The sequence below is a fragment of the Cydia fagiglandana genome, chromosome 1 (assembly GCF_963556715.1).
Source record: "Cydia fagiglandana chromosome 1, ilCydFagi1.1, whole genome shotgun sequence".
Taxonomy (NCBI): domain Eukaryota; kingdom Metazoa; phylum Arthropoda; class Insecta; order Lepidoptera; family Tortricidae; genus Cydia; species Cydia fagiglandana.
Window position 1 is genome coordinate 7,447,252 of NC_085932.1, and position 12,650 is coordinate 7,459,901.

Here is a 12,650-nt window from a genome sequence, read left to right on the forward strand (position 1 = left end):
GATGATCATAATCTGTATTGTTTTACAGGTACCTCCCAGTGGGCAGTTTAGTGGTGTTCATGGTTGGCTTCTCGCTCGGGTTCGGCGGGCTGCCCTTCCTGCTGCTGGGCGAGCTGTTCCCCGCGCACCACCGCTCGCAGCTCTCCGCCATGGCGAGCGCCGTCAACTTGCTGTCTATGTTCACCGTTATCAAATCCTTCCATGCGTTAGAGGTACCTACCTTCATAATGTCACTTCTAGGCTCGCATTAGTGTAGGTATTTTTAACATGCATCTTTATGACGTATTTGCATCATAATTATATGTGACAATTTGTATACCTAGATATAGAAACGTAAAACGACTCTTACTCGGGCCCGAAGTCGGGCCTGTGGTGACCATAAATTCCACACTACCGACTTCTCCAGCGGGCCCGTAGTCAGGCGACGGCGAGAGCGGCCCGCAGCCTGGCGGTCCCTGGCTGTGACGTCACGCCCCCACCGCGGCGCGACCGGCCGCAGCTCAGTTCATCGCCTGCGCTCGGACAGAGGCTCCCAGAGATTCGCACTGAACGCACGTCGCTTTTCTCCGCCATATCGCTAGCCTCTGCTTACGCGCGTTACATCTATATTGCACATAGCTTCTTTCTGTCGCCTAACCTTCTTCCGCACTTCGCACGCATTTTGTTACCTTAATTTTCTTAGTTATTATAAGCTTTATATGGATCTTCGAGTTTGATTTCTAAACCGCTGAATAGGAATCCATATCTGGTGACCACGCGACGGTTTCTAGAACGCGATGTCGGACACGGAGCGCGAGCGGACAAAGGAGACAGCGAGCGGGGCAAAGGTCAATCCGCCGGGCAAGACGGAAAACGTGGCCGCGGCTCCCTCGTCGGATAATGACGTCGCGGAACCTTTAGTGTACGGCGCAGTGAATCGAGTTGCTGTTCGTTTGCCCCCGTTCTGGCCAGATGACCCAGAAATTTGGTTCGCCCAGGTGGAGGCGCAGTTTGAAGTTGCGGGTACGAAGACCGACTCCACTAAATTCTACACCGTGGTCCAGCAGCTAGATCAGAACGCCGCCAGGGAAGTACGCGACATAATTACAAATCCGCCCACGAAAGACAGGTATGAAAAATTAAAATATGAATTGGTGCGGCGGTTATCGATGTCACGTGACGAGCGCTTACGGAAACTTCTAGTAAAGGAGGAGCTAGGCGATTTAAAACCGTCCCAGTTTCTGCGTAAATTACAGTCGCTAGCAGGATCAGGAGTGAGTGACGAATTTTTAAGATCGCTGTGGTCGAGCCGTTTGCCAATTAATGTCCAGCAAATTATCGTTTCGCAAAATGTAAGCCTCAGTGATTTAGCAGATTTAGCTGATAAAATAACGGAAATCTCACCACCTAATAATATGCTTCAAGTAGCTAGCACCAGCTCTGCGGCCGTTCAGCAGTTGTCATTTGAGGGTATGCTTTCAAAAATGGAAGAGTTGATCACCAGCCGTATTAAATCTGAAATTACCCAACAGATCTCTCAGCTGAACATTCGAGAACGACGGGGCCGCAGCCGCACGCCACAGGGACGTGGCAGCCGTTTAGCCCGGTCTAGAAGCAGGGGTCGTCAACATTCGCAGAGCCGTACTCCAGGTATTTGTTGGTACCATAATTTATTTGGTGATGACGCCGAGAAATGCACCGTCCCGTGTAGTTACAAATCTTCGGGAAACTTGAACGACAGTCAGTAGAGGCGGCAAATGACTGTCTTAAACCTACCAGCCGCTTATTTGTCACAGACAGGAATACAAAGGTGCAATTCTTAATAGATACAGGCTCAGATCTTTGCGTTTTGCCACGTAGGTTCGCCCGGGACAACAGAAGGCCAACCGGTTACAGCCTGACTGCTGCAAATAGCACAGTTATCAAAACTTATGGGACAATTAAGCTGCATCCAGAACTAGGCTTGCGACGCGATTTCGCCTGGAATTTCGTGGTGGCTGACGTGGATAGGCCGATCATTGGCGCTGATTTTCTTTCATTTTACGGGTTGCTTGTTGATTGCAGAAACAGACGCTTATTGGACAGTTTGACCTTATTGTCAGCTACCGGCGTAGTCAGGACCTGCCAGCCGCCGAGCATCAAAGCTATTTCGGGTAACACAGAATACCATAAACTTCTGGCGCAGTACCCGGACCTCACCAAGCCATCCGGCATCATGAGAGAGGTAAAGCATTCGACTGTCCATTACATACGCACTACAGCTGGACCACCTGTTTTCTGCAGACCTCGACGGTTAGCACCCGACCGTTTGAAAGTAGCGAAAGATCAATTTGACGAGATGCTTCGCGATGGAACAGCTAGACGCTCAGATTCTCCTTGGGCATCTGCATTGCACCTGGCGCCGAAGAAAGGGGACTCTTGGAGGCCGTGCGGCGACTACCGTGCTCTAAACGCACGCACGGTACCTGACAGGTATCCTATCAGACACATAGAAGATTTCTCGCTCAGGCTAGCTGGTTGTAAGATATTCTCGACACTGGATTTGGTGAAGGCGTACAACCAAATCCCAGTATATCCTGAAGATATTCCCAAATCCGCCATTACAACGCCGTTCGGATTGTTCGAATTTCCGTACATGTCGTTTGGGCTCAGGAATGCGGCTCAAACATTCCAACGCTTCATGGACGAAGTTCTACGGGGCTTAGACTTCTGCTTTTCCTATATCGACGATATTTTGATTTTTTCCCAGACCCACGAGCAACACCTGGAGCACCTGAAGCAGCTATTTCAGCGCCTAAACGAGTATGGTATTCTACTGAACGAGGCCAAATGCAGTTTTGGTGTAAGTGAAGTCACTTTTCTGGGGTATAGCATATCAGCAGAAGGCGCACGTCCGCCGGAATCGAAGGTCACAGCCATCCAGCAGTTCACGGCACCTGAAACAGCAAAAGGTTTGAGAAGATTTCTCGGAATGCTCAATTTTTATAGGCGTTTCTTACCCAAGGCTGCAGAAGAACAGGCAGTTCTACACGGCATGTTGGCCGGTTCTCACGTCAAGGACTCTAAGGTCCTGACCTGGACACCACAGCTTCTGAACGCTTTTGAAAGATGTAAGTCCAGCTTGTCAAAGGCTACTTTACTATCTCATCCAGTCCAAGACGCTCCGCTGGCTCTAGTAACAGATGCTTCCAATACAGCCATAGGGTCGGTAATTGAGCAGTTAATAGATGGCCAGTCACAACCTCTGGCGTTCTTTTCAAAGAAATTGAACAATGCACAGAAACAGTACAGCGCATATGACCGTGAACTGCTGGCGATATATGAGAGCATAAAACACTTCCGCCACATGATCGAGGGACGACATTTCATAATCTATACGGATCACAAACCGATTACGTTTGCGTTCACGCAAAAGGACCGTACTTGTTCTCCTCGTCAGTTCAACTACCTCGACCTAATTTCTCAATTTACAACAGACATTCGGCATATTTCAGGAAAGGATAACCTGACTGCCGATGCCCTTTCTAGGATTGAAGCCATTTCAACGCCTGTCGACCTGGAGAAGTTGGCACGCTTGCAGCAGAACGATGCCGAGTTGCAGAACCTTATGTCCAGCGGTTCATCACTACAGCTAAAACGTGTACCGATACAAGGTATGAATATTTCCATAACTTGCGATGTCTCCCAGTCGAAGCCACGACCGTTCGTCACAAAGGAATTACGTCACCAAGTGTTCCAGTCTGTCCACGGAATGAGTCATCCAGGCACGAAAACTACGACCAAACTGGTAACAGACAGATTTGTTTGGCCCTCCGTGCGCAAGGATTTGCGAACCTGGGTCCAGAGCTGCGAGTCATGCCAACGCGCAAAGGTCCAGAGGCACACTTCTGCACCCCTGGGAAATTTCGATCTTACAGGAACCAGGTTTTCTCATGTTCACATAGACCTCGTGGGACCCCTACCATCTTCGTGCGACAACCGATACTGTTTAACTGCTATAGACCGATTTACACGCTGGCCGGAAGTCGTACCGCTGCAAAATATCAGCGCTGAGACGGTAGCTAAGGCATTTTGTGATACATGGATTTCAAGGTTTGGTTGTCCACAGATCGTGACTACTGACCAAGGCCGGCAGTTCGAGTCCCATCTATTTAAAGAGCTCTCCAAACTGTGTGGCATTCAGCTGCGACGCACCACAGCGTACCATCCGGCTGCCAACGGCATGTGCGAGAGGTTGCACCGAACCTTGAAGGCCGCTATAATGGCCCACAATGAGGTACGATGGACAGACGCCCTACCCATCGTGCTTTTGGGTCTACGGACGGCGTGGAAGGAAGACTTACACTGCTCAGCGGCAGAAATGGTCTATGGTGAGCCTCTGAGGATCCCTGGTGAGTTTTTACAACCACTTTCTACGAATAAGGTCCAGCCGGTGGGTTTTGTTTCCCAGCTGAGGCAGCACATAGCTAAAATCAGACCTACTCCTGTTTCAAGGCATGGTACGAAGTCAGTTTTTGTCCATAAAGACCTCAGAACCTCAAGCCATGTATTTTTAAGAAAAGACCATCTTAGAGGATCTTTGGAAGCTCCGTACACAGGTCCACTGAAAGTCTTGAAGCGGACCGATAAAACTATAACTCTAGACCTGCAAAGAGGGCCAGTAACAGTTTCGATCGACAGAGTCAAACCAGCTTATGTGTTGACTGACGACAATTCATCTCAATCTCAAGTTAACGTCTGTCCGTCTGAAGTCGTCAGGACGACACGCTCGGGCAGAAAAGTAACTTTTCCTGATTTTTATGTCGCAGGGCCATAAATCTCCAAGGGGGGTGGTGTGGTGACCATAAATTCCACACTACCGACTTCTCCAGCGGGCCCGTAGTCAGGCGACGGCGAGAGCGGCCCGCAGCCTGGCGGTCCCTGGCTGTGACGTCACGCCCCCACCGCGGCGCGACCGGCCGCAGCTCAGTTCATCGCCTGCGCTCGGACAGAGGCTCCCAGAGATTCGCACTGAACGCACGTCGCTTTTCTCCGCCATATCGCTAGCCTCTGCTTACGCGCGTTACATCTATATTGCACATAGCTTCTTTCTGTCGCCTAACCTTCTTCCGCACTTCGCACGCATTTTGTTACCTTAATTTTCTTAGTTATTATAAGCTTTATATGGATCTTCGAGTTTGATTTCTAAACCGCTGAATAGGAATCCATAGGCCTAATATCCAGTGTGGATGTAATTGGCTCTTTACTTTGACGATTTTCAGTTCTGTTTGATACAAGAGGTGATGCGATAGTGGGAGGAAGTTATTTGGCTTAATAGGTTTATTTATATCCTAATGAATTAACGGCTGTATTTTAATTGCCAGTTTTGCCTAAGATCCTATTATGTAGCTAACTAAAGCAATTTCAAATAAAAAACAATAAGGGCCACCCCACATCTAGCGTCTTTCGAGCGTCGGCGTCTGGTCAGCGCTATGGAAAATGACGTAGCTGCGCAGTTGCGTCGACGTTGCGTCGACGTGCGTCGAGGAGCGGCCATAGAGTTGTAGACGCCGACGCTCGAAAGACGCTAGATGTGGGGTGGCCCTAATAGTGCAGTCTCATCAGATTTTATCTCCTACTAAATGTATTTTCATCTTTTTGTCAGACTTTGCTGACATCTGCCGGCACGTTCTGGATGTACGCGTGCTTCTGCGCGCTGGCGTTCTTGTTCGTGCTGTTGATGGTGCCCGAGACCAAGGGCAAGTCGCTGGCGGAGATCGAGGAGCACTTCCGCGGCAACAACAAATCCGACGCGGTCATACTACAGAAAATCTCCACGATAGCGTAGGGATGCCATACTAGGGAATAAATAGGAAATGTTATAGATGGAGATTATACAGGGTGATTCAGGAGACGTGAGCAGGACTAGCACTGCGCATTTCGTAAATTATAAACAATGTTTCGTATCAGTATTAGTGTGTTTAACGTTAATTTTGTAGTCGTGTTGAAAAAAAAAGTTATTAATTTATTTACGACATGCATGGTCACCCTAAAATTAGAATACCAAACTAGGTACCGATATTCTATGTCAAATTGAATGTCATCACGGTCTGGTTACTTTTGAAAACTCGTATTTCACTATGTTTGACAGTTCATTTTCTTCGTAATCAAGATGCTGTCATTACGGTAAAAGAGGTTTTATGTTTATTAATTAGGTTTTGTAGGGTGACCAAGATTGTAGAGAATTAAATTTGCCCTCACCAAAAAGTTAAAAAATAGGAAAAAGTGTGGTTGTTTCACCTAAATACTTCGGTGATCGATCAATTATAAGTTACTGAGTGTGTAGGATTAGTCCTGCTCACGTCTCATGAATCACCCTGTATAATATTTTAACCTCTAACGGTCTACCGTACAAGAAAAATTGCAGTCATATTTGAGTCAATTTTACCTATAACAAAAAAAATGATGAATTTGATTTCTCTTAAAAAAATTAACGAAATAAAACATATGAATGGTGTTCCACTTAATAATGAATTAAATTTGATTGTAGGTAGGTAATTAGTACTAGTATTAGGATGAAGGGACCTCTACTTACTTTTAAATGTATGGAAGTTGTTTACTATCACAAAGTTAGTTACTGTAATAATCCATCAAAATATAAATCCATCTTAAAATGTATTCCTCCTGAGACCCAGGAGCAATTGTTTTGTTTTTGCAATTGGAACCCTTAGCTACAGAATTATAGTTCAAAATAGATTTTGGAATACGTACAAAAAATTGTACGCAGGGACTTAGGAGGATATCAAAAGACGAGAGATGAACTATCTGAATTCTGAATGATGAAAAGTTTATCTTTTTAAATTCTAATTTAATGTCATCGCTTGGCCATCGTATAGAGGAGCCATCACAAAATTTAATAGAGACCGTGTATAAAGTAGGTAATTTGCTTGTTTTCGAAGTTTGTTTGGTGTAAAGCTATGTGAATCGAAAATTACTTACCTAACTGTCGAATCATATAACTAAATATTGCGACTGTGAACAATTGGAATGTAATTGTCTCCATTCATAGCTGTTGTTGAGTTTCGTTCGTTATTATAGTCCGTTTTTTTTAGCATTAGAAAGAACTTCGCAGAAGTAAGCTTGTGGTTCCAAATCCGGCACTTAGAGCGGTAATAATTTGATGTAAATTACATGTGTTGACCATGCTACATTAGATAATTCAATAATTATTAACAATTAAAGAGCCTGATAAAAACTGCACGCTTGCTTCTGTGGAGTTCTTTCTAATGCTAAAAAAAACGAACTATAGTACAATATAATAAGTAATAAAAACAGCAAAATACAATCTTACAATAGATTGAGTACGTACGTACCTACTTATACCTAAGAGCAGTTATGCACAATATGATATTTTAGTGAGCGAATACTTAGGTTCAAATGGTAGGTATTCAATTTCTAAATATAGGTATGATGTAATACCTGTTATTTTAATATGTACCTAAAGCTAATGAGTTGCACCAATATTGTTAAAATACCTATTAATCCTATCATTATCTTATTAAAAAAATCGTTATGCCTTTAGGATTTATATAATAATTCACAGTAAAAACTTCACTTAAGTTTATGCGTAGGAGCCTAAAGGTTAATGGTGTTAAATCTTATTTTTTGTTACGTACATACGAGTACATAATGGTGATTTTAGTTTAGTTCAGTTATAAGATTTAAGTATAATATATATGAATAAGTATGCGTAGTATGACAAGTTGACAACCCATTTTAAGGTAGGTAAGTGTAGAGTTAGCAGCATTCTTTGGTAGCTTAACAGAGATATGTTTCTATAAATATATATAACCATGGTATAATAATATACTCCGCCTGGTACTCTCTTCCGACCACGTGACTGACACAAGCCTACGTCATGCGACAGCGCTATATAATAATATGCAATAGCGCTATACAAAGTGGCAATGTTATCCCACCAAAAACATTCTGTAAAAAACTAGCCAAGTCTCGATGGAGCTGCTTGTTTATCTCTAAAAAGTAATGAAATCTAGACAAAGTCGTGCCAAGTCTAAGGTTCCTTACTGCGATTTCTTTATTATTATAGTTAATGTTGTGTGACTTGGCCGTTGAAGGGTACACAAGGGTACAAAACCAGGTGCTCCATGACACCATTGCACCAATCTGCCATTGCACCAAAAAGAAGTGTTTTTCAGGCTCGCCCATACATAAGTATTATTGAAATACGCAGCTTTATCAAGCCTACAATTGACTGGGTTATTGAATCAACGTTTTCCAAGTGGCAATTTTCCATCGTCAATGGGTAGCGGTTCTGGCGACAGATTGGTGCAATGGTGTCATGGAGCACCTGGTTTTGTACCCTTGTGTACCCTTCAACGGCCAAGTCACACAACATTAACTATAATAATAAAGAAATCGCAGTAAGGAACCTTAGACTTGGCACGACTTTGTCTAGATTTCATTACTTTTTAGAGATAAACAAGCAGCTCCATCGAGACTTGGCTAGTTTTTTACAGAATGTTTTTGGTGGGATTTCACTTCTTTTTGTAGAAACCTCCTGGCACTGATTAAAATAACCGACTTGGTTTCACATTACATCTCAAAACTTTTTTGTAGTAAAAGTGTTGCGAGACTTGCACCTTTTTACATGTAATGTTTTTGATGGGATCTCATCTCTTTTTGTAGGCAGTCCTTCTTTTCGGGTACTCATACCCATACTATGTATACACATATCATAACTAAACATATCTTCATTGATACTCACATCGTACATCGTAGTGTACCTTTACTTTACCTACTATTTGTAGGAACTGCAACAGTAACTTTGTAATATCATATATTTATATGGGATTACAAACGTACTTATGCAGTTCTTAGATCTTTAAAACGTGACTGATATTGCAATATTTTTAGGTTTTCCCTTTATGTGGCCATTAAACCCTAACTCTGTACCAAATTTCAGCTCTCTGAGTTTATGGGAAGTACTAGTTCTATTCTGATGATCATGAGTGAGTTTCATAAATGCGAAACTTTGCTTTCGCTTAACTTCGGAACTAAATGACCTACAGACTTGAAAGTTTGGATTTTAAGTATGTGATTATAGCTTACTGGATGACCAAAATTTCTGCGTTCTGGTCTTATCCAGAGGTTCTCAAATAGGGGCCTGAAAATGCGGCGAAATGGTTCCAGTAAAGGATGGTACGGCAGTGTTTGCTTCGCGCTCGACTTGGCGGGGGCACTGCCGTGCCCCCCGATTGTGACGTAGGCTTGTGTCACTCTGGGAAGAGAAGACCATGTTTTATTAAATTATTAGACTATGTATCAGTGGCGGCGCGTGCATAAAAGCCGATGCCCACCGGCTTGCCTGATTTTGGACGTTTGAGCATAGTTGTAAAGGAAATATGTAAGCCAAATTAGGCGGCTTGCCTATGGATATGTTTGACGCGCCGCCACTGCTATGGATAGAACAATATTAAACTGTTGCAATTACTTTTGAACGCGAACTGTCGAATTATATCTATTTGGTTTAAAGTAAAGTGAGGGTAGCAGATAGATGCTTTTGGAGTGACGTTTCATCACCATTATTCTATCCATCACCTTTGACGTTGACTGTACCGAAACGAACTCGGCGAAGGTTAATATTCGTTTTGTTTGAAGAGTGTAGGAGTCAATATTACCTACCTACATATAAAAAAGGACTTGAGATAAGATAAAATTGTAAAGTATGGGAAATGTTATGAATAGTCAGAATAGTTCTCTGCTGCTAGATACGCTGTTAATCAGTCCGGCGATTGTGGTTGGTGTAATGCAGACCCACGATGAGTTCGCCAACGTGGAGATACCTCTAACTTTAAAGGCCTGTGCACACCGGCTGCGTGTGCGTAGACGTGTACGTGCTCGTTGTAATATAAAGATCCTTATGAGAGACGGCGCACCGCTTGCGTGACGTGTGCGACTGTGCGTGCGCAGCTCCAACATCTCTACAAACACGCAGCCGGTGTACTCTTGGCCTTTACTGTTTGTATATTTAAAGACGGCTTATTTATTGTGTTGTGTTATGTACCATAATTTTGAGACAGTTTATATAAACTAGTTATCTCGAATGAATAATTCATTATTCTTTAGTTTATACACTAAAGAACAATGAAAATATGTAGGTTATTTTGTGATATCTACACAATGTTATTTATTTTCATTGCCCTTGAGTGTATTATAGATACATAGAGCAGACCGGTCTAGTATATAAAGTAGTATTCAGAATTAGATAACTAGACTAATTACTAGAGTGAAACCAGCATATTAGCAGTACTTGGCAATCCTCGTGTTTCAAGTGCGTATTAGGGGACTATCACACTCTCAATTAAACTCGTAGTGCGCTCGCCTCGCTTTCAACTCGCAAATCGATTTAATCGCCAGTGTGATAGGGCCCTTATTTTCAGGTGCGAGTGGGAGTGGGACAGAAAAAACAGTCCTATTAGTAATTTTGTTTTACTGTAGGTAGGTTGTAATAGCATAATTATTTGATCATTTTTTTTTAAGTAGGTATTGAGACACTGAAAATAATAAATAAGTAGTAGGTACTTAACTATAATTAATTTCAGTTTTATCGGTCCTATGTAAAATTGTATCTGAGTTAATTCTGGTCATCAGATGTCACTTGCTACTGACGGCTCATAACCTGTTATTACAATTAGAGTACGCCTCCAGTACGTTAAACACAGTCATAAATGCACCCGTGAGGCTCTTTTCTAGTTCTGAATGCCACTTTTAAGTAAGTAGTGCAAAGTAGATCTGTGATACTTTATTTTTAAGTTTCTGTATCTTTAGGTATTTAAATAAAAGTTCCGGTAGTTATAACATTTATGATTAACCAACCAAATACAAAACCACTTGGAGCTGTCACTGAACGACCATCCTACCTACATTAACCTACAACCTACATTACCCTACACTATTTGATCATGTAATGTTTTCATTCATCTATTCTATACCCTCAACTGGCTTAAGAAGCCATTTGAGGTAAATTTTGTTTACTCTTTTTTAAATACCTAAAGATAACAGACTATAAGAGCGAATATGAGAAGTCGCACGAATAAAAAAATATAAGCAAACTAAATGTTTTTTTTTTCTTTATTGTTATTTCCCAGTTATACTGTAAATTAAGAAAAGAGTCCTAACAGACTGAAATATGGTCCGTAATGGTTTATAGTTTGACATGGTTCTTCATATAGGAGATGAATAATCGCCGTCGGCGCGAGACTGATGGCTATAAAAGTAAGAGGTGAAGCGACAAAATAATGTTAGTGAACATTAGTTAGGGCAACCACAAATGTATGAATAAAACTGATGTCGAATGCATGCGGTCGCAATTTTGGAAGGGGAAGGGATTTTAGACCGAGGGTTTACCTATATGGGAACTACCTACGGCTTGCCCACGATTATTATTACGCGCTTCCGGTACTACGGTTATACTATATTATGTACATTTATAACAACAACGTAATGTACCTCACTCATAAAGAATGACACGTTAGACCGGGCCGTGGGCACGGGCAGTGTCCGGGCCAGAGGATCTACCGCTAACCACGTTGCCTCTCTGTCGCACTTTGTAAATTGGTACGTAAGTGTGACAGGGAAGTGAAGCATAAGTGTGGTTCACGGTAGGCCCTCGGAGCTTCCAGCGCATCGTTTTCTATGAAAAGCATCACCTGATCGCCGTCCGTCATGTCATAGAAAAGTAAGCGCTGGAAGCTCCGGCCCGGACACGGCCCGGTCTAACGTGAGTCATCCTTAAAGGAGTAGGAATTTCCAGAAAGACAAAAGACAAGACAATAAGTATTTATTTACTGTGAACATATGGGTCACTTTGCTAAGTAGAGCCTAGCTTACCAACTACGAATAACTATACCTATACATGGTTCCTAAGAAGATATATCGTCGTATGTCTATGTCGTATGACCGATCTTTTTACATTTCTACTAACAAACTATGCTACTATTGTGGCCTGCATTAATAACAACAAAAAAAGTTGATCCATCCACAGAACAGACATTGACCGACCGAGTGCGAGTCGGACTCGCGCACGAAAAAGGTTACGTACCATTACGCAAAATATGGCCCCACTTAAATATTTATTTTATTCTGTCTTTAGTATTTGTCGCCATAACGGCAATAGAAATACATCATCTGTGAAAATTTCAACTATCACGGTTCATGAGTGACATACAGACAGACAGATAGATAGACGGACAGCGGAGTCTTAGTAATAGGGTCCCGTTTTTACCCTTTGGATACTGTTATTAACGATATTGGAAACAAACAGTAAAAGGGGTTTTTAAAATATTAAAATTGTTTTTTTATACCTGCCGTAAAAAAATGTCTGAATGGAAAAAAAATTGGTGCCATTCTCATATTTCTGACCTACACATTAACAGGTTTGAATACACGGTTTTAGTCAATATACATACTGTATGATGTCGCAATGTCCATGATGCGCTCGCAGCCCTAGGGCTCCGCCGCCGTTGCGTCAGCGCGTCACGACGCTAACTAGTGAGGATGGCACAGATCACATGCGCTCCATCACGGATTTCGATACCGTTTGTAATTGATGGCACCGGGCCCATTGACGTGATCATTTGCTATTCAAGGACTGGATATGGTCTAATCGTGGT

At 42.8% G+C, this 12,650-nt stretch overlaps 2 protein-coding genes across 2 annotated transcripts in view; both read left to right on the top strand.

The window, feature by feature from the left end:
- Window positions 1-12,650, top strand: part of LOC134680287 (rRNA-processing protein FCF1 homolog) — a 99,333-nt gene that overhangs the window by 63,658 nt on the left and 23,025 nt on the right. The window lies entirely within an intron of this gene.
- Window positions 1-12,650, top strand: part of LOC134680268 (pro-resilin) — a 44,024-nt gene that overhangs the window by 22,208 nt on the left and 9,166 nt on the right. Inside the window, exon 8 of the mRNA XM_063539366.1 lies at window positions 29-212. Within this exon, the coding sequence (XP_063395436.1) occupies window positions 29-212 (184 nt within the window). The remainder of the gene's footprint in view (window positions 1-28; window positions 213-12,650) is intronic.